This window comes from Myotis myotis, unplaced genomic scaffold (genome assembly GCF_014108235.1).
Source record: "Myotis myotis isolate mMyoMyo1 unplaced genomic scaffold, mMyoMyo1.p scaffold_m19_p_19, whole genome shotgun sequence".
NCBI lineage: Eukaryota > Metazoa > Chordata > Mammalia > Chiroptera > Vespertilionidae > Myotis > Myotis myotis.
Genome location: NW_023416323.1, coordinates 27,071,093 through 27,092,514, shown reverse-complemented (window position 1 = coordinate 27,092,514; position 21,422 = coordinate 27,071,093). Strand labels below are relative to the sequence as shown.

The 21,422-nt window shown below is 45.6% G+C and overlaps 1 protein-coding gene across 4 annotated transcripts in view; it reads left to right on the top strand.

Moving 5' to 3' along the window:
• Positions 1 to 435: 435 nt before the first annotated feature.
• Positions 436 to 21,422, top strand: part of PHLPP2 (PH domain and leucine rich repeat protein phosphatase 2) — an 80,079-nt gene continuing 59,092 nt past the window's right edge. For 2 of the 4 annotated variants that reach the window (XM_036345763.1, XM_036345761.1), the window contains exons 1-2: positions 436 to 590; positions 11,162 to 11,454. In XM_036345763.1, coding sequence (XP_036201656.1) covers positions 492 to 590; positions 11,162 to 11,454 — 392 coding nt within the window. In that variant the 5' untranslated portion in view covers positions 436 to 491. Of the gene's footprint in view, positions 591 to 2,292; positions 2,604 to 11,161; positions 11,455 to 15,656; positions 15,739 to 21,422 lie in introns of those variants that run through there. The other 2 variants (XM_036345762.1, XM_036345764.1) reach the window with 2 other exon arrangements.

Here is a 21,422-nt window from a genome sequence, read left to right as displayed (position 1 = left end):
GGGTTGGATCGAATGTGTTGAATGTCGCGAGCATCTCCGATAAGGAAAAGAAAGGTCCTCGCCGAGGTGAGTCTTCTCAACAATTCGTTCAATTGGAAAGAGAGGACACAAGTTCCAAGAGCCACCTCTGTGGAGAGCAGCGTCCTGTCACCACTGACACCTGCCCTTTGTCCAGCCGGCACTCGGGAGGCGGGGACAGCAGCCAATCACTCTCCCGGCGCCGGTCCTCCGAGGCTGCCGGCCGCCGAGGCCCAGCCCTGCGGTGGCGCCCGGCTCCGCCCGCGGGCTCCGCACATCCAACCCGCCTGCAGGCGGCTCGCGGCGCCCCGGACGCAACTCGCCCGCAGCTACGCAGGTCCGAAGGGCTGCGGGGGGCGGGGCCGGGGCGGGGCTGCGGGCGCGGGGGCGGGGCCTCGGGCCGCTCGCGCGCGCCCCCGAGGCTCCGCGCGCCGTCGCGCCGGCCGGGCGTCCCTGTGCAGCCTCTGCCGCCGATGGGGGAGGTGGAGCCGGGGCCCGCGGGCCCGCTCGAGCCCCCGGAGCCGCCCGAAGCGCCCGCGAGCCGCCGGCCGGGCGGGATTCGGGTCCTGAAGGTGAGGCGGGCGGGCGGACACGCGGGTTGGAGAAGGGGCGAAGGCGGGGAGCGGCCGCCCTTGCCTCGAGCGTCGGCCGAGGCGGCCGGCGACCCCCGCCCCGCGTCAGTCAGTCCGCTGGGCTGCTCGGCCGCCCCGCAGCCCCGCTCGGGGGGCCGCGGCTCCCGCCCGGGGCCTCCGCGCCTGGCCCCGCCGAGGCCGAGGCCGCCTGCGTCCCCTCCGCTGCCCATCCCTGGCCGCGAGCCACCCGCTTCGCAGGCCCACGCCTGGGGTCCAGCGTCCTCCGGGCCGCTGCCGCCAGCCGGCTCCTCCGGGGCCCGGGGGCCCGCCCTGTCTCCCGCGGCCGGGCGCCGCACCGGGGGCCGGGCTGGAAGTACGCAGGGTGCTCCCGGACACCTGAAGACATCACCCCAGCGGGAGGATGGCGGCGGCGATTGGCCCAGCGCTGCGGGGTGCGCCGCGGGGCGCGGTAGGGGGGAGCGGGCCGACTCTGCCCGCGGGCTTTCCTACCGAAGTTCAGACCCGCTTCCCGCGCCGACGCGGGGCGCCCGCCCGGCAGCTCGTCCCGCCCCGCCCGGCGAGAGAATCCCCGGAGGAGCCCCGTCTCTGGGAGTCGCTGGGCGTGTTGCAGGAGGAGGAGGAGGGGCTGGACGGAAAGGGGCATCCCTGCTCGCGGAGCCGGCCTGACGCTCCGCTCCGGGGAGACGCTAATGGGGGAGCCGTTATGCAACAGGCAGCGTTCGGGGCTGCGGGCAGGACTTGGGGGGGAGGAGGAGGAAATGAGAGCAGATGCCGGCAAGTGGGGGCCGTGGAGCCTGGAAGGTGATGACAAGAAGTTCAGACGCACCAGGAATGCGGGATGGGGAGGGGACCGTGAAGATGGTGAAGAGGCGTGGTTGTGGGAGACTTAGCTGGATGGCGTTTTCTACCAGCCCTCGGAATACTTGGGCAGAATTTTTTTTTTTTTTTTTCCTGTAGGTCAAATAGGTAAACGGGGTGTTTTCTGGAGAGGGAATGGAATTCCTTCTGGAGTTCTAGAAGAGGAGTCGGCAGGATTTAAAACTTTCCAGGGAGAAGGAAGAGAGAGAATAATTTTTTTTTTTTAGAAGATTAGATGGGTTTCAAAATCAAAAATACTTTGCAAAAACAATGAAAATCTATGATGTTAAAAAACACATTAATAGTTGTTCATTGGGAATGAGGGTGAGCACAATATAGTTGTCATTAAGATTATTAGCAGGACGTCACAAAGATGGGAACACTGAAAAAAATATAGATTTGAAACACCTCGTGAATCCATGAAACCACATAAAACAGGACTCTAAAATACTGAAGTGTTCTTGCTACTACCTTCCAGTCGTAATCCAGGGATTTAAAGAAATAACTTTTCATAGGTGATCTCCACTTCTGCATAAACCTTGTACATATTTGCTGTAACTTACTTAACCATAAGCTGCAAATATAATTACCCAAATGCTTTTGGATATTTATTTAAAACCATAAGGTCACAAAAATGTAAACTGAATGAACAACAAAAAAGCCAGCTGAATTTATCAGGAAATGGCAGGCCTGAGAGATAGGTAATGCCCTCTGGTCTAGAAGGTAAACAACTTTAGTATATATATATAAAATCTTTTTTGTGTGTGTGTGTGGGGAGAGAGTTATGAGAGAAGGAATTGAGAAATGATCCTCTTTATTGCAGGGTCCTACCTTCCTACACTGCCCGGAAGTGGTTCAACCCACCACTGGTTCCCTGGAGTTCCACTCTGGGGACCTTTAGAAAGATTCCAGAAATTGATCTTGATTCCAGTGCTCAGCTGGTGGTGTGGCTGGCTGACAGTGTCCAAGGCCCTTGAATCTCTTGGCTTATTGCATATGGTTAATGCTTTAAATAATCCTTGCCAATAAATGGGATTGACTATGGAAAATAGGAGCTATGCATTCTACATACAGAAGTTCCCTTAAATAGCTGAGTGGTTGAAGTGTGTGCCAAGGGAAACTGGAAAAGAATATGTAAGTAGAAGACTTGCTGAATTGGGAGGAAAGTCATACTCTGCAACATATTATTCTCTGAAGCCCCTTTAGAAAAGACAGCCTTTTTTGTAACTATTTTATACTTAACACCAAATTATGAACATAATTGTCAGAAAATACACGTCTTCATAAAAAGTCTAATATAACTAAGCTGGTGTCCTTTAGCCAGATTAGATCTAGGTCCATTTGTATCGAGTTTTGGAAAATTTGATTCACAATCTGCCCCCGATTTATTTAGCAAACTGCTATTTAGGATGTACCCCTTTATAGTTGTAGTTGAGATATAGTATGATATTATTATTTTGAATTTTATTGATTCTTTTTTAGAAGAGAGAGAGGGGAGAGAGAAACATCGATTTGTTGTTTCACTTATTTATGCATTCACTGGTTGAATCTTGTATGTGCCCTGACTGGGGATTGAACCCACAACCTAGCGTAATATTTTTAACACTCTTAAGGTTATTGGGAGTACCTTTGAAGCGTACATTTTTCTAGATGTTTCCTCCAGTTTGGGGATTTTTTTTTTTTTTTTTTTTTTTTTTACTCTGTAGAAGATATGAAGTTATAACTAATCTAGCCAGTGACTATGATGAGATTAGTGTTTTGAATAATAGTGTTTTGAATTAAGTACTGAAGTGAGTGCTTAATTCATGGCCTACTCTAAAGACTTTGCTTTCTAGAAATATCTTTAAATCTTAAATGTGCTTTTTATACATTTTTTTTGATGTGAGAGGTGATTATAGTTGTGTTCTTTTATAGATAAGTTTGTCAACAGTTCTTATATAAGAGTGAGGGAGGGAGGAAATAAAGTGTTCTCAGTCTAGCAATTCCAGTGGAGTAGTGATTGTAAAAGCTGAAAGCATCTCAGAGGACAGTACTGGCCTTTCCAGCAGTTACCTGATGCTTTAGGCCATGGGTGGGGAACCTTTTTTCTGCGAAAGACCATTTGGATGTTTATAACATCATTTGAAGGCCATACAAAATTGTCAACTTAAAAATTAGCCTGCTATATTAAACATTTAATTAACTCACCCCTCATGCCTTGGCAGGGCCAGACCAAATGATTTTTTGGGCCTTATATGGCCCGCAGGCTGGACGTTCCCCACCTGTGATCTAGATTGGTGCTAGAAGGCCTGTGCTTTCTTAGTATCTAGGTCTTTTAAATGCCCATTAATATCTATTAAAGTTCTAACTCAGCAGTTTGTCTTCGTTGAGTGGAATTATCATATAGCCAGGAGGTAGATTCTTTGACCAATAACACACATATTTCAATAGTGTAAAGTACCTGCTGGCCCTGTGTGGCTCAATGGTTTAGCATCAACCTAGGAAACAAGAGGTCATCAGTTCAATTCCCAGTCAGGGCACATGCCATGGTTTTGGACTCAATCTCTGGTGGGGGATGTGCAGGAGGCAGCTGTCGATGATGATGTTTTTCTGTCATTGAAGTTTCTATCTCTCCCTCTCTATTCCTCTCTGAAATTAAAAATAATAATTTAATCTAATAAAAGAGAAACATGCAAATTGACCTCACCTCTGCTACACCCCAAGCCACACCCACCAGCCAGTCAGAGTGGCTATATGCAAATTAACCCAACCAAGATGGCGGCCACCAGCCACGGAGCTGGAGCAAGCAGGAGGCTTGGTTGCCCCGGCAGTGGAGGAAGCCAAGCTTCCCGCCTGCCCTGGCCGGCTGTGGCCTTGGCTCAAGGCAACAAAGTTTCAATTATAGAAGATAAATAAATCCCAGATACCTGCTTCCAGCCAGCCTCCACTGGGAGCTTGGGTGGCTGGGGGTTGTGGCCAGCCTGCAAACAGCCATCAGCCCCTCACTCAGACTGGCCAGGCACCTCAGCAGGACCCCCCTCCCCCCCTCGAAGGGTGTGGCCAGCCTGAAAATGGCCCTCAGCCCCTCACCCAGGCTGGCCAGGCACCCCACTGGGGACCCCCCACCCTGATCTGGGACACCCTTCAGGGCAAACCAGCTGGCCACCACCCATGCACCAGGCCTCTATCCTATATAATAAAAGGGTAATATGCAAATTGACCCTTACAGCACAACGACTGGAAATGACTGGTCACTATGACACACACTGACCACCAGGGGGCAGATGCTCAATGCAGGAGCTGCCCTCTGGTGGTCAGTGCGCTCCCACAGGGGGAGCTCTGCTCAGTCACAAGCCAGGCTGATGGCTGCCAGTACAGTGGTGGTCGTGGGAGCCTCTCCCGCCTCCTCAGCAGCACTAAGGATGTCCCACTGCAGCTTAGGCCTGCTCCCTGCTGGCAAGTGGACATTCCCCGAGGGCTCCTGGGCTGCCAGAGGGATGTCTGACTGCCAGCTTAGGCCTGATCCCCTGGGGAGCGGGCCTAAGCTAGCAGGTGGTCATCCCCCAAGGGGTCCCATACTGCGAGAGGGCACAGGCCCGTCTGAGGGACCCAAGTGCATACATTTTTGTGCACTGGGCCTCTAGTAATAATAATAAAATAAGGAATTAATTTAAAATATCCTCTTAAAGCCCTAGCCGGTTTGGCTCAGTGGATAGAGCATCTTCCTGCGGACTGAAGAGTCCCAGGTTCGGTTCCAGTTAAGGGCACATGCCCGGGTTGTGGGCTCAATCCCTAGTATGGGGTGGGCAAGTGGCAGCCGATCAGTGATTTTCTCTTATCATTAATGTTACTATCTCTTCCTTCCTCTCTGAAATCCATTTTTTAAAAATCCTCTTAAAAGTAAAGTTCCTTGCCAAGGCCGGTTTGGCTCAGTGGATGGAGCGTCGGCCTGTGGACTGGCGGGTCCCAGGTTCGATTCTGGTCGGGGGCGTGTGCCTGGGTTGCGGGCACATCCCCGGTGGGAGATGTGCAGGAGGCAGCTGATCGATGTTTCTCTCTCGTCGATGTTTCTAACTATCTCCCTTCCTTTCTGTAAAAAATCAATAAAATATATATTAAAAAAAAAGTAAAGTTCCTTAAGGAATTTATAGTCTTAAAAGAAATATATATACACATAAAAAATCCTCACAGAAGAAAAATCATGGGTGAACTAATATAATAATACTGCCTGGGGTCTTTCTTGACTTTCCTAAGACAGAAGGTTGGTGGGCTATCATTGGGCTTAAAAAAATTTCTTTTAAAATAAGCCTTTTGTTGCTTGTGTGAAATAGTGTCTATTTGCTCTCTCTTAATAGCAATGAGCAAAATTTCCACTGAGTGCAGAACTTCTTTGTATAAATGTACCATATAGAATACTGTTTTCAGATGGACCAGTTGATCTTTCCCAAAGATTAAAAAATAAAGAACATTTCAAATTAACCTGTGAATTATTCAGTGGTTAACATTATTTAGTGGTTCAAATATGATGGCCCCTGTGTCTATAAAATAAATACTTGAGATATCAATTCTGAGATATTCAGCTTTCAGAAAATGCTCTTGATGAGAAGAGAGATCTAGTTTCCACTTGTTGCAGAGGTTTATCCTACTTATCTAAAGTTAGAATCAGTAATAATCTTTATGGTTTTGAATAGCTATACTTAAATCTCTAAGTTATGCAAAATAACCGATTTCCCTGTGTTTTCCTAAACTTAAACAATGAAGCCATTCTCACTCTCGTTTTATTTTCTTCCCACATGGGAATACCTTCTAACTTTTCATTCCTCTTTATCCACCGTCTTTAGAAATTGAATTTTAGGCGCTACAGTTATCCTAAAATATTAATCTCAGTAATCACAAAAATAATATTTGTTTTGTCCTGGCCAGTGTGGCTCATTTGGTTGGAGCATCTTCCTGTATGCCAAAAGGTGGTGCATTCGATTCCCAGTCAGGGCACATACCTAGGTTGCGGGTTCTATCCCCAGTCCATGTGCTTACGGGAGGTGGAGGCAACCTATTGATGTTTCTCTCACCTCTCTCCTCTCCCTTCCTCTCTCTAAAATAAAATAAATTTTGCTTTATTTGTAGGTATTGCTGTTTTCCAGTGAGGAATAGTAGTAAAAGTATTTTATTTACTTTTTGGCTGATAGAAAGAAAAGATTATAAGTTTCTCTGTAAAAATGGAGATGTTTCCTTCCATGTTTGTTTAACTTCTTGCCAGAGCTGATTGGGCTAATGTGCAAACTGCAAATAAATTTCTGTGATGTCAGCTGAGTTTTGCATGCATTTCTGTGCCACTCAGGTGTTAAGGCACTATTAATAGATTATCAGTGTAAAAGAAAAGAAGAAATATCAAATAAATACTAAAACCCATTGTAATCTCCATAGAAATGGAAGTATGTTCCAGGTGAAGTTCTGCCGAGTAGAGAGTAGTCATTATTTCCTTCTACTAGGAAATCCTACCTGGGAGAAGAAGAATGGAGATGGGAGACATGGAAGGTTTCAAAAGAATGTAGAGAGGGTGACATTTGCATAGAATTTTAATGAATGGCTAATCAGGTGGACAAGATGAAGCAAACATTTCAGACAAGTCATAAAATTGTGGATTAGTTGGTGTGTTTGGGGAGTTACAGGTTGTTGAATATTCCTGAAGCAGAATGAAAGGCTTGACACTGGAGAGGTATGTCAGTGTAGTTAGTGGAAATTTCTTTTAAAGGGAACAGAAAGGGCGATCATAAAAATAGAGCAGTAAATGTTGGTCTTTAGAATCCTGTTATATTGCTGTAGCAATTGTTTTTGCCTTGAGATAACAGTAGCTCCACAATGTGTATGAATTTCACATGCCTGAATTAACGCAACAGTAGTTTTTTTTGTAACATGAGAAAGGAAAGAATACTTTTGAAGTATTTTGTTGATTCTGTACTTGATTATTTGGGATATAAGACAGAGGGTTAGGACCCTAGAGAAACTTGCAGTTTGAAAAAATGTTTATTACAGCATTTGTTTCCAACAGTGAAAAATTAGAAACAAACTAAATGCCATTAGCAAGAGAATGGATAAATTGCAGTGTATTAAAAAATGGTATATTATTCAAATGAATGAGCTGGGTGTATTAGCATGGATACATATAAACCAACATTGAACCTAATAAAAATATTTCAGGGCAAAACATAAGCAAGCTAGGATTTAAAGTTTTAAATTATGTAAAATGAACGATATATAGTTTATAGGATATACATATATGGCAAACATCTGTGACAATGAACGCAATGATAAATACCAAATACAGAGTAGAATGTTTCTGGGAGAGAGAGAGAGGAGCATGGGATTGGGATAGGGCAGTGATGGCGAACCTATGACGTGTGTCAGAGGTGACACGTGAACTCATTTTTTTGGTTGATTTTTCTTTGTTAAATGGCATTTAAATATATAAAATAAATATCAAAAATATAAGTCTTTGTTTTTTGTGTTTTTTTTTCTGTTCATCAGATTATTTATTCACTTGATTCTTAGATTCACTTGTTGATAGATGCATATTTGTTGTTCATAATTTGTATCTTTACCTTTTTCTTCCTCTTCCTCTTCTTAAAGGATACCTTTCAGCATTTCATATAATCCTGGTTTTGTGGTGATGAACTCCTTTAGCTTTTCCTTATCTGTGAAGCTCTTTATCTGACCTTCAATTCTGAATGATAGCTTTGCTGGATAAAGTAATCTTGGTTGTAGGTTCTTGGTGTTCATCACTTTGAATATTTCTTGCCACTCCCTTCTGGCCTGCAAAGTTTTTGTTGAGAAATCAGCTGACAGTCGTATGGGTATTCCCTTGTAGGTAACTGAGTTTCTTTCTCTTGCTGCTTTTAAGATTCTCTCTTTATCTTTTGCTCTTGGCATTTTAATTATGATGTGTCTTGGTGTGGTCCTCTTTGGATTCCTTTTGTTTGGGATTCTCCGTGCTTCTTGGACCTGTAAGTCCATTTCTTTCACCAGGTGGGGGAAGTTTTCTGTCATTATTTCTTCAAATAGGTTTTCAATATCTTGCTCTCTCTCATCTTCTGGCACCCCTATAATTCTGATGTTGGTACGCTTGAAGCTGTCCCAGAGGCTCCTTACACTATCCTTGCATTTTTGGATTCTTTTTTCATTTTGCTTTTCCGGTTGGGTGTTTTTTGCTTCCTCGCATTTCAAATCATTGACTTGATTCTTGCGCTCCTCTGGTCTGCTGTCGGGAGTCTGTATAATATTCGTTATTTCAGTCCGTGTATGCTTAATTTCTAGTTGGTTCCCCAATATAAGATCGAGGGTCTCATTAGTTTTCTTGTAGATCTCATTAAGTTTATCGGCGGCTTCTAAACAGTTCTTGAGAGACCTTAAAAGTGTGGTTCTGAACTCTGTATCTTCCATTGACAATTTTGTCCTGTTTCTTTGTCTCCGCATTTTGTTATGCTTTCTTGGTGCACCCCCTAGTGGTCTTTGTGTGCAGTCTTATAGTTAAACCTTGATTGTTGTAGCTAATACCAGGGAGGGTTTGACCTCCAGGCCAAGTGGCTATGAGAATCAGCTGTGTCTGCAGTGAGAGAACTTCTGTCTTCTAGGGAGGTGCTAATCTGGCGTTTGCCTGAGGCTATCCGGCAAATGCCTCTGTGCAGGGCTTGGGCGGGGCGGGTCGCACAGGATCAACAGGGTGGGCCGGAGAGAGCAGTTATGGCGGCTCTCAGTCCTGTCCCCAGGGGCTCTGCCTCTCCGAGTCCCAGCACCCGCTGCAAACCTCGGAGAGAAAGCTGCACTCGCTCTGACCGAAGCCAGACAGTCTCGCTTCTCCCGTTTGAGTCTGGGTCCCTGAAGACTCGCCTGTATCTGGAGCTCAGAGTCTGCGACTCCCTCCCGATTGAAAACGCCAACCGCGCCCTCCGCCGCCAGCCCGCTCCGCACACTCCGCACCTCAGAATTTGACTTCAGCACTGCGCCTCCTCTGAGTGTCCGTATGCGTTTCTCTTTCCTCCTAGTTGTAGGACTTCCACTCAGCCAGCGTTCCTGTGGTTCTGGGTGATGTCCGTTCCGTTTTTTAGTTTCACTTTTGAAGTAGTTGTTCAAGGCAGCAAACTCCGGTGTTAACCTATGTCGCCATCTTGGTTCTCCCATAAGTCTTTGTTTTACTATGGTTGCAAATATCAAAAAATTTCTATATGTGACACGGCACCAGAGTTAAGTTAGGGTTTTTCAAAATGCTGACATGCCGAGCTCAAAAGGTTCGCCATCACTGGGATAGGGTACCAGGTGGCTTCAGCTGTATACGTAAGAATATATATATATTGTGTGTGTGTGTACACACACACACACACACACACACACACACACACACACGAGGCCCGGTGCACAAAATTCGTGCAAGAGTAGGCTTTCCCAGCTGCGGCGGCTGCCTCCATCCCTCCCTCACAGCCATGGCTGCCTTGATCCTGGGGCTGCAGCCCTGGCTTCGTCTGGAAGGACGTCTGGTCTAATTAGCATATTACATTTTTATTATAGATTCTTTAGAATAATGCCTGGAACTAAATAAGACAAAATATTAAAAATTTGTGAAAGTTGGGTAGTAGGTACGCAGATGTTTTATTCTTGACATTTTTCTGGAAACATAAGAAAAAGAAGAGTTAGAAAAGTTGATGGACAGACATGAACAGCTATAACAATAAAGAAAGCTAAGGTTGGCCCTGGCCAGTGTGGCTCCTTGGTTGGAGTGTCATCCCATACACCAAATGGTGGCAGGTTCAATTCCCAGTCAGGACACATACCCAGGTTGTGGGTTCAATTTCTGGTCCGGGCGAGTGCGGGAGGCAACTGGTGTTTTCCCCTCCCTCCCTTTCTCCCTTCCTCTGTCTAAAAATCAAATAAAAAAAATAAATAACAATAGCTTTAAATAAATATTAAAAAAAGAAAACTAAGTTTGCCAGGTTAAGAATGAGCATGGCAGATGCTGAAGGCTGTGTGAGGTGAGAGGAGATAATATTTGATTGAGTAGAGCAGTGGTCGGCAAACCGCGGCTTGCGAGCCACATGCGGCTCCTTGGCTCCTTGAGTGTGGCTCTTCCACAAAATACCACGTGTGGGTGTGCACATACCGTGCGATTGAAACTTCATGGCCCATGCGCAGAAGTTGGTTTTTGGCCTGGGCAAGTCTATTTTGAAGAAGTGGCGTTAGAAGTGGGAGGTGTCGGTTGGTTGGGCAATGGGAGACGGCGCAGGCGGGCGGTGGGATACGCAGAGTGGGGGAGGTACATTGTTTTGAGGTGCGTTCGCTGAGGTCGACCCCTTCCAACTCTCCCATCCACACTCGTCTATCTGAAACAAGTATACAAGACGAGTATGGATGGGAGAGTTGGAAGGAGTCGACCTCAGCGAACGTACCTCAATCAGATTGAGGATATTTTTAGCAAAGGCCAGCTTAGGAGTAGCCTAATTAAGTTAATAACAATGTACCTACCTATGTAGTTTAAGTTTAAACAATTTGGCTCTCAAAAGAAATTTCAATCGTCATACTGTTGATATTTGGCTGTTGACTAATGAGTTTGCCGACCACTGGAGTAGAGTATTGGTGACTATAGAGTGGAAAGTGGGGTGAGAACTGAACATGTCTAACTCATTTTAGCTGATGTTTTTTCTCATGATTTTTTTTTCTTATTTTAGAGAAATATGAAACACAATGGGAGCAGAAATTGTTTGAATAGGAGAAGTAGGTTTGGTTCTCGAGAAAGAGACTGGCTGAGAGAAGATGTGAAGAGAGGCTGTGTTTACCTTTATGGAGCAGACACGACCACTGCCACTACAACCGCCACCTCCTCTGCCTCCTCCTCCTCCGCCTCCTCCTCATCCTCTGACTTACATCTTGTCCTTTGCACAGTAGAGACTCCAGCATCAGAAATATGTGCTGGAGAGGGAAGGGAAAGTCTTTATTTACAGCTGCATGGAGACCTGGTCAGGTAAGGTCTGAGTCTTACCACTGATTCTACTGCAGTGTAAGCAGTCCACGTTTCTGCTTGAAGTGCGCTTTAGGACTTTAATTGTGCTGGAACTGATGTTGATTATGCTGTCACTAGGCTTGAAAGAGGTTTTTCCTTGGAATGCTGATGTTATCATTCTTAAATTTAAAAACTGTCAGTGAAGGAAAATTTGAAGTTACCTCATTTGGATTAAACAATAAGTCAGACATCTAAATTTAAAATAAATATTTTAAGAGTTTTTTTAGCCCTGGCCCAGTATCTCAGTTGGTTAGAGTATCATCCTAACAAGCCAAGGTTGCGGATTTGATCCCTGGTCAGGGCACATGCAATAAGAATCAACCAATGGATGCATAAGTAAGTGAAACAAAATCAGTTTCTCTCTCAAATCCTATCTAATAAAAGAGAAACATGGTAATTGGCATACGACCGCTACCCTTCCCATTGGCTAATCAGGGCAATATGCAAATTAACTGCCAGCCAAGATGGCGGCCGGCAGCCAGGCAGCTTGAAACTAACATGAGGCTTGCTTGCTTCAGTGACGGAGGACTCCAATGTTCCCTGCCTGCCGCTGCAGGCCTCCGAGCTGCAACTCTAAGCAACTATGTAACAAATATAGAAGCTAAACAAAACCCCAGAAACCTGTTTTAGTCCGACAGGCTTCAGCCAGCAGGATCGCTACATTGTAAGCAAAGGCCAGATACCTACTTTCAGCAGCGGAGGCCTAAGAGCTGGAGCCAAGCCTAAAAGCTAAAGCTGGCCCAGAATAAAAAACAAAAAAAAAAGAAAAAAAGGAGTGGTTGGGAGCTTCAGTCACCCCCAGCCTGAAAACAGCCCTCAGCCCCTCACCCAGACTGGCCAGGCACCCCAGTGGGGACCCCCACCCTGAAGGATGTGTGACCAGCTGCAAACAGCCATCATCCCCTCACCCAGGCTGGCCAGGCACCCCAGTGGGGACCCCCACCCTGATCCAGGACACCCTTCAGGGCAAACCAGCCGCACCCACCCGTGCACCAGGCCTCTACCCTACATAGTAAAAGGGTAATATGCCTCCCAGCACCGGGATCAGTGGAGCCGCGAGGCCTCCTAACACCTGGGTCAGTGTGACAGGGGGCAGCACCCAAACCCCCTGATCGCTCTGCGGCTCTGTGTGTGACAGGGGGCGGGGCCACAACCTCCCTATCCACCCTGCTCTGTACGTGACAGGGGAAGGCGCCCCAACCCCCTGATCAGCCCTGCTCTGTGCCTGATAGGGGGGAGCTCCCCAACCCCTGATTGCCCTGCCACTCTGTGTATGACAGGGTGCGGCGCCCCAACCCCCCCCCCCCCCCCCCGCGGGCCCTGCTCTGTGTGTGACAGGGTAGAGCCATAACCTCCCCATCGGCCCTGCCCTGAGTGTGAGAGTGGCTGCACCCCAACCCCCTGATCGGCCCTTCTCTGTGGGTGATAGAGGGCGGTGCCCCAACCCCCTGATGGGCCCTGCTCTGTGCATGACAGGGGGCTGTGCCCCAACCCCCTGATTGGCCCTGCTCTGTGCGTGACAGGGTACAGAGCCCCAACCCCCTGATTGGCACTGTTCTGTGTGTGACAGGGTACAGAGCCCCAACCCCCCTGATGGGCCCTGCTCTGGGAGTGACAGGGGGCAGTGCCCCAACCCCCTGATTGGCCCTACTCTGTGCGTGACGGAGTGGCGCAGCAACCTCCCCATGGACCCTGCTCTGTGCATGACAGGGGGCAGCGCCCCAACTCCCCAATCAGCCCTGCTCTGAGCCGGACCAGGGGCTGCACCTAAGGATTGGGCCTGCCCTCTGCCACCCAGGAGCAGGCCTAAGCCAGCAGGTCGTTATCTCTCGAGGGGGTCCCAGACTGTGAGAGGGCACAGGCTGGGCTGAGGGACCCCCATCCCCCCGAGTGCACAAATATTTGTGCACCGGGCCTCTAGTCAATAAATAAAAATGTAAAAAAAATACATGTAAATAGAATGAAATTGAAATACATAAAAGGAAATAGAGTGAATAGTATATATGCTCATGCATGAATATGTTGCTGTTTACATATACATTTTAAAACTAATGGTGCTTTACATAACATGTTGTTGATTTAATATTATTTAGAGATCTTTCCATATTAGTATTTATATAGTTTTCATTTATTTAATGGCTGCATGGTCTACCATAAGTTTATGAGTCTATCATTTTATGAGTTTACCATAAAATGATTATAGCCAATCTCCTATTAATGGGCATTCAGATTGTTACTATTTTTTTACTTCTACAATCAGAGCTGCAGTGAATATCCTTGTACCTATAATATTTCTCCTATGTGGGAGTCAGCTGTAGGATAAGTTCCTGGAAGTTGAATTGCTGGATCAAAGGATATGTGCACTTATAATTTTGATATGGATAGTCACATTCCTCCTTATACAAGTTATATGTTGATGAATAACGTAAAAATATATCTATCTCCCTCTTATTTTTATATAAATGTAGACTCATAGTCATGTATGAACACATCCTTGCTGTGAATAGAAATGATTGTCAGCAGTTTTTAAATTAGATAATCATAAAGTCAACATTCCAAGGAAAAATCTTTTTTCAACCCTAATGACTTAAATTCTTGCAAATTTTATGGGAATTTTGTTATTCTGTTGCTTTAATTTTTATTTATTTTAATGAGTGAAGGTGAGCATATTTTCATAGGTTTTTAAGCCATTTATGTTGTTTTTTTAAAAAATACATTTTTATTGATTTCAGAGAGGAAGGGAGAGGGAGAGAGCGATAGAAACATCAATAATGAGAGAGAATCATTGGTTGGCTGCCTGCTGCACGACCTACACTGGGGATCTAGCCTACAACCTGGGCATGTGCCCTGACCAGCAATCTAACCGTAACCTCCTGGTTCATAGATTGATGCTCAACCACTGAGCTACACCAGACTGGCTATTTATGTTTTCTTTAAAAATCTTTATATGAAGAAGAAAAGTATTCTCATAATAGTCTTTTTTTTTCTCCTAATAGTCTTATACTGTGCATATGCAATCTTTGATTCTATTTATTTATTTAACAAATTACTATTCTTTGGATTAGATGTCAAATGGCTCTTTGTATCTTGTTACCGGAAAGGGGAACTGGCCCTTGGTGGGTCTGCCTAGGGTCAGTTGGTAGTGTGTGGCTTCTTGACTTCATGCAGGAAAAATTTCACAATACAATTCCAGGTAACTGTGAGGGAACATTTACTAGAGCTGGGGACAGTAAAGGGCTTAGCACAGCAGAAGCCACAGGGGCGCCTGGGCTGCGCTGCCTTAGCTCTCTGGGTAGTCAGAGAAAAGAGGGCCCTGGGGACAGGTTCAGGGGACCAGCCTGCAAGGAGCTGCCCCTGCCCATCGCTCCCCTGATTGCAAGGCTTGTTGGGTCCTTTGGAGTTTAGGAGGTACATGCCTGTGGGGGAAGGAGAAGGGAGAGGGGGTGTCAGGTGCTGCTCCCCAGCGGGAGAGAGCGCCCTGGGTCCTCCGTCTTTACCTCTCCTGCAGGAGGGAGTCTTAGGGGAGGTCTCAGGAGGGGAGGGTCTCAGTAGAGCATGCATCCATTTCCTAGGAGTGCTCCTTCAGGGTGGGGTCTCCACTGATTGGTCAGTGTCAGGGCAGGGGATCATTATCATTGCAGCTGGTCCTAGTGCCATCCATCTGGTTTTGCTGCTTTTGTGGGTCTGGAGCTGACATACAGCTGAGTCCTAGATGTTATTTCTAGGGAGGTGACCGTCTGTATCTGCTGTAAATTGCTCTGCCAGTTTGTTCAGCTCTCTGTCTCAGTTTCCCTGTTCCACTTGTCCTGGCTCACTGGCCTGTCAGCCTGACCCATGATTTTCTCCTCCCCTTCTCTGTAATAAATAAATATCTTAAAATAATTAAAAACTGTGGATTCAGCTTGAAAGTGAGAAAGGAAGCTTCCACTTACACCTTAAATGTGGTAATGATAGTAACACCTTTAACTGAGCTAAAAATTGATGTCATTTTTAAAAATCTAAACAGGTTTAGTATGTGTTCCTTTTAGGATTTGGACTAATTCCTGAAAAAGATTAGCATCTGAATGTTTTCCTTGTTCACCAGTTAACTACATTTCCTAAATCCATTCGTAAAATGACAGGATCAGACAGGGTGATCCTTAGGCTCTTCTAAATCTTAATACTGATTCTGATCTAATTTTATCAGGTGGAAAGCCTTGACCTACATATTGCTGGTAGTGGTTGATGGAGTTGGTATATTTAAACGTAAGACTTACTCTTTTGTATACTAGTGTGTATGCATACAAAGATATTAACAATGTAGAGGAAACCCCACTTGAATTGGCTTACTAGTTAATTAAGAATCCAAATGTGACGGTCTGATGGATGCTTCTCTATCTCTGGATTTGTTTTTGTTCATCAGTTTATGTTGTTCATTATAAACCTCAGAGGGAAGGCAGGAAAGGGTGAGGGTAAGGGGGAGAGATCAACCAAAGGACTTGTATTCGTGCATATAAGCCTAACCAATGGATACAGACAACAGCGGGGTGAGGGCATGAGCGGGGGTGGGGGTGAGGGGACAATGAGGGATAAGGACACATATGTAATATCTTAATCAATAAAGAAAAGAAAAAAGTAGGAAAAAGAGGAATCCAAATGTGATGTAATTTACTTTTGTGAATCTAAACTACTTACAGTGGAGAGTTTGCCCCTTTTTAGCCTTGTGGCCTTGATAATTTTATAATTATTGAAGATATAATTGATTGGAAAATAATGAAAACACTATTGAACTGTGGTTTGAAAAAAATGAATGTATTTTCATTGCTGAAGTAGAAGCTCAAGATGTCTCATTCAGCCAAAGAATGATGATGATGATAGATTTTAGCTGACATTAAGTGCTTTCTTTTGCTGTCAGTGTGTTTACTTTACACATTTTTTCATTAAATCCTCACAACTCCAAGGGAGGTAATATATCATTCCTTTCAAATGAGGAAAATTGAGGCTTTATGAGAGGTCAGGCAACCTGTTCAAGGTCAGGGAGGTACTGCAGGCAGTTGGAATGGCCTAAATCAGGGGTCCTCAAACTTTTTAAACAGGGGGCCAGTTCACTGTCCCTCAGACCATTGGAGAGCCGGACTATAGTTTAAAAAAAACTATGAACAAATTCCTATGCACACTGCACATATCTTATTTTGAAGTAAAAAAACAAAACGGGAACAAATACAATATTTGTATTTGCATGTGGCCCGTGGGCCGTAGTTTGAGGACCCCTGGCCTAAATCATTCAAGATTGATGGTGGACTTTGTTCTGAGTAGAGGCCCTCCCAGGGAGAAACTGGCATGGTGTCCCTTACTCAGTTTCACTATTTAATCATACTTATTTAAAGATCACTTTTAGCCTTGACTGGTTTGGCTCAGTGGATAGAGCAACCGAAGGGTCCCGGGTTCGATTCCAGTCAAGGGCATGTACCTTGGTTGTGGGCACATCCCCAGTAGGGGGTGTGCAGGAGGCAGCTGATGGATGTTTCTCTCTCATCGATGTTTCTAACTTTCTATCCCTCTCCCTTCCTCTCTGTAAAAAATCAATAAAAATATATAAAAAAAGTAAAGATCACTTTTAACTGCCTTATTCAACGGTTAATTGCTTGAGTTCAGTCTTACATTATCTAATTAGAGGAAAAGGTACTTTCTTCATAATGGACCATTTTTTGTTGCTTCCTGAAGTGTAATAGGTATTCATTGTAGAAATTTTAGAAAAAATGAAAAAGTGTAAAGAGAAATAATTTTTAATGGTTAATGATTGTAGATAATGTCATTTAATCCTTACAACAGTCTCGTGAGGTAAATATAATACACATTTTGGCTCAGTGGATAGAGCGAGAGAGGTAAATCTCTCTCAGTGGAGAGTCCCAGGTTCGATTCTGGTCAAGGGCATGTACCTCGGTTGTGGGCACATCCCCATAGAGGGTGTGCAGGAGGCAACTGATCGATGTTTCTCTTTCATTGATGTTTCTAACTATCCCTCTCCCTTCCTCTCTGTAAAAAATCAATAAAAATATTATATATATATATATATTTTTTAAATTCACATTTTATAGATGAGGAAAATGAGGTTTAGAAAGGTCACCTAAGATCACTGGGCTATATATAAGTGGTAGAGCTGGAATTTGAACTCTGGCATTCTGACACCAGATCCCATATATTGCCTACCCATGGTAACATTTTTTCCCCAGATTTTTTTGAAAGTGAGGGTGTGTATAACTTTTAAAAATTACATACTGTATTTGAGCCTGGCCAGTGTAATTCAGTGGTTGGCATCAACCTATAAACCAGGAGGTCACGGTTAGATTCCAGGTTGTGGGGAGTGTGCAGGAGGCAGCCAATCAATGATTCTCTTTCATCATTGATGTTTCTTTCTTCCCCTTCCTCTTTGAAATCAATTAAATTTTTTTTTAAAAAATTACATATTTAGGGCCATACCATATATTTAATTTTATTTACTGCTTCAATTAATTTTCTTGTGTCATTAAAAATTCCTTAGATACCAGTTTTTTGTTGTTTTAAAAATTTTAAAATTTATTTATTGATTTTAGAGAGGAAGGGAGAGAGAGACAGAGAGAAACATTGATTTTTTTTGTTCTACTTATTTATGCTTTCATTGGTTGATTCTTATATGTGCCTTGACTGGGGATAGAACCCACAACCTTGGCATTTTGGAACAGTGCTCTAACCAAATGCAGTTTCTGGCCAAGCAGTTTTAATTGCTACAGAATATTCCATTTTATGAAGATACTGTTTTAAAATTGAGAAATAATATGCAATAATGGTTGAGCTTGGATTTTGGAATGAGAGTGCATGGGTTTAGATCCTGGCTCTGAGAGTTACTATGTAAGTTACATAATGCTCTGTGCCTTAGTTTACTAATCTGTAAAAGGAAGAATGATATTATTTACATTATAGAGTTGTCTTAAGGATAAATTATACATGTTATGAAGATTAAATGAATTAATACTTATCAAGTAGTGTTTTTTTTTTTCTTTTTAAAATACATTTTATTGATTTTTCACAGAGAGGAATAGAGAGTTAGAAACATCGATGAGAGAGAAACATGGATCAGCTGCCTCCTGCAACCCACCGGGGATGTGCCCGCAACCCAGGTACATGCCTTTGACTGGAATCGAACCTGGGACCCTTCAGTCCACAGGCCGACGCTCTATCCACTGAGCCAAACTGGCTAGGGCGAGTAGTATTTCTTAAACTCCAGTGTCACCTGGGGAGCTTGCTAACATACAGATTCTGATTCAGTAGGTCTGGGGTGGGGCCAGAAATTTTGTATTAGGCTCTTTAGTGATGTGCTACACTTAGAGGAGCAAGGAAGTAAAGTACTTAGAATGATGCCTGGCATCAAATAGGTGCTCAATAAATGTTACCTATTTGGGTTGTTTCAAATTATTCGACTCTTAGAACTAGTGTTGTGATAACTAAACCTTTGCCCATAAATGTTTACATTGTTGATTTTCCTGGGCTTGGTCCTAGAAATGAGATTACTGGGACTAAAGTTGCATCATATGTTTTCCAAATCAACCATGACTTCCTTCTTTTGGTACTCATTTTTAGTCATGGACTTGTCACCTGAGTAAAATTGAAGGATTACTAATTTGTAGAATTTTAGCACTTGAAGAGAGAGCCCGAGAGACATCATTTTCTAGGGAAAGGAAGTCTATCCTAACCTAATAGCCCTTCCACCCTCCACCCTTTCTAACATTTTGAAATATGTATGGGGGTAGGGTTTTTTGGTTGTCACAACTACTGGGGAGAGTTACCAGCATTTGGGGGACAAGGGCCAAAGAGCCTTCATGTCCTCAATGTGTGGGACTGTCTTATACAACAAAGACTTGCCTTGACCAGAAGGCCAGTGATTTTCCCAAGGGGTAATCACTGAGACCATGTCCTTTCGTTTTATGATGTGAAACAGAGTCCCGGAGAGGCAGGCTGTAAGCACGTTCCTGCAGTTTCCTGGTGCTGGTGCTGTGTTGGAACACAGTGTCTTGTCTCGCAGTCCATTGCTTTTTACATGGTAATAGTTGGTCAGTCTTTTTTATTGAACTGCCTCAGTGAAAAATGACTCACGAGTGGAGCTTAGTGTAATCATTGCCTTCTGTCTAGGAAGTTGTAACAAGATCATATGTGATAAAATGGAATGCCCTTTGGCTCACGATGATATATTTGCTTTAATTCTTAGTCATCAAAATGACGAAGATTTCTGTATTTGATAGACTACCTTTGAAGATAACCTAAGAAACAATAATATGTGTATCAGAAAACAATGCCCTAGGAATTTGGGATCCTGAGTTCTATTTCCTTTTATGTCAGTGACTTGCTGGGTGACCTCTTACAAGTCACTGAAATTTTGTTTACTATCCTGTACAATAAAAGCCTAATATGTGAATTGCCCCCTCGGGTGGTTGGTCGATCGGGAGTTCGACTGGGAGACCAGGATTTTGACCGCTTGCTATGACGTGCGCTGACCACCAGAGGGCGGCACAGAACATGGCGGGTGTCAGTGATGTGGCGCCTGGGCGGGGGGCTGCGACCTCTTACCGGCTACCCAGGGGCAGGGGTGATGGGGACGGAGGTGTGGTGAGAATGCAGGATGTTTCCCGAGCTTGCTCTCACTTCCCCTGCTACCCTCCCCCAGGACACCAGGGCTCGTGTGCTGGGGAAGCCCCGTGCTCAGGTACTGGGCGCCTATGAGGAGCCCACCCCGCACCCGCGTAGTCTCTCACTGGTGAGCTGATTGGGCTCCCCATTGGTTTGCTCGGGAGCCAGTTTGCGAGCCCGGCCGGCTGGGAGAGAACACGCTGCCTGCCTGGCTTTCATTTGGCGCTGCTGGGCAGCCCAGAGGTCCATGCTGTGCCCTGGCCCTTGGCATCCGACCATGCTTACCACATCCCCACGTGTGGACTCGGGCGCCTTGACTCAGGCAGAGGGGGGTGCGCAGGAGCCTGGGGGCCCAGGTGCTGCCCAGGGCCCAGAGGTCAGCTGAGACCTGCCCTTCCACAGCATAAGCTTGCGCTTCAATTGCCGGCAAGGCCTAGGGACTGCAACCATGCACGAATTTCATGTATCTGGCTTCTGGTATCCTATATAATAAAAGCCTAATATGCTAAGTGTCCAGTCGTCTGGTCAGTTGTTCAGCCAATCAAAGCATAATATGCTAATGATATGCTAAGGCTGCTCAACCCCTCACTATGACGTGCACTGACCACCAGGAGCTCTCCTACAGTCCCTCCCCGGCTGGCCAACCTCCCATCCCTCCCGGACCCTGATCGTGCACTGGTGGGGTCCCTCAGCCTGCCCTGTCCCCTCTCACAATCCAGGACCCCTCGAGGGATGTCTGAGAACCGGTTTTGGCTCGACAGCAGAACAACCAGTCGCTATGATGCACACTGACCACCAGAGGGCAGATGCTCAATGCAGGAGCTGCCCCCTGGTGGTCAGTGCACTCCCACAGGGGGAGCGCCACTCAGCCAGAAGCTGGGCTCACGGCTGGTGAGGGAGGTGGAGGGAGCCTCTCCCGCCTCCATGGCAGTTGGACATTCTCCAAGGGCTCCCAGACTACAAGAGAGCGCAGGCCAGGCTGAGGGACCGCTCCACCCCACCCCCACACCCCAGTGCATGAATTTCGTGCACTGGGCCTCTAGGCTTACCTAATAATAGACAAACATGTAAATTAACCATCCCTCCGTGCTACACTCACTAGCCAATCAGGAGAGTATGCAAATTAACCCAACAAAGATGGTGGTTAATTTGCATACGCAGGGGCGAAGTGGTGGAGTGAAGACTGAAGGCTTCGTCTGGAGCAAAGGCCTGGGTCCCGGGTGCTGGAGGAAAACCGGTGCTGGCAGCCAGGGGAAGGGAAGGCCTATTGCACGAATCACTTCGTGCAA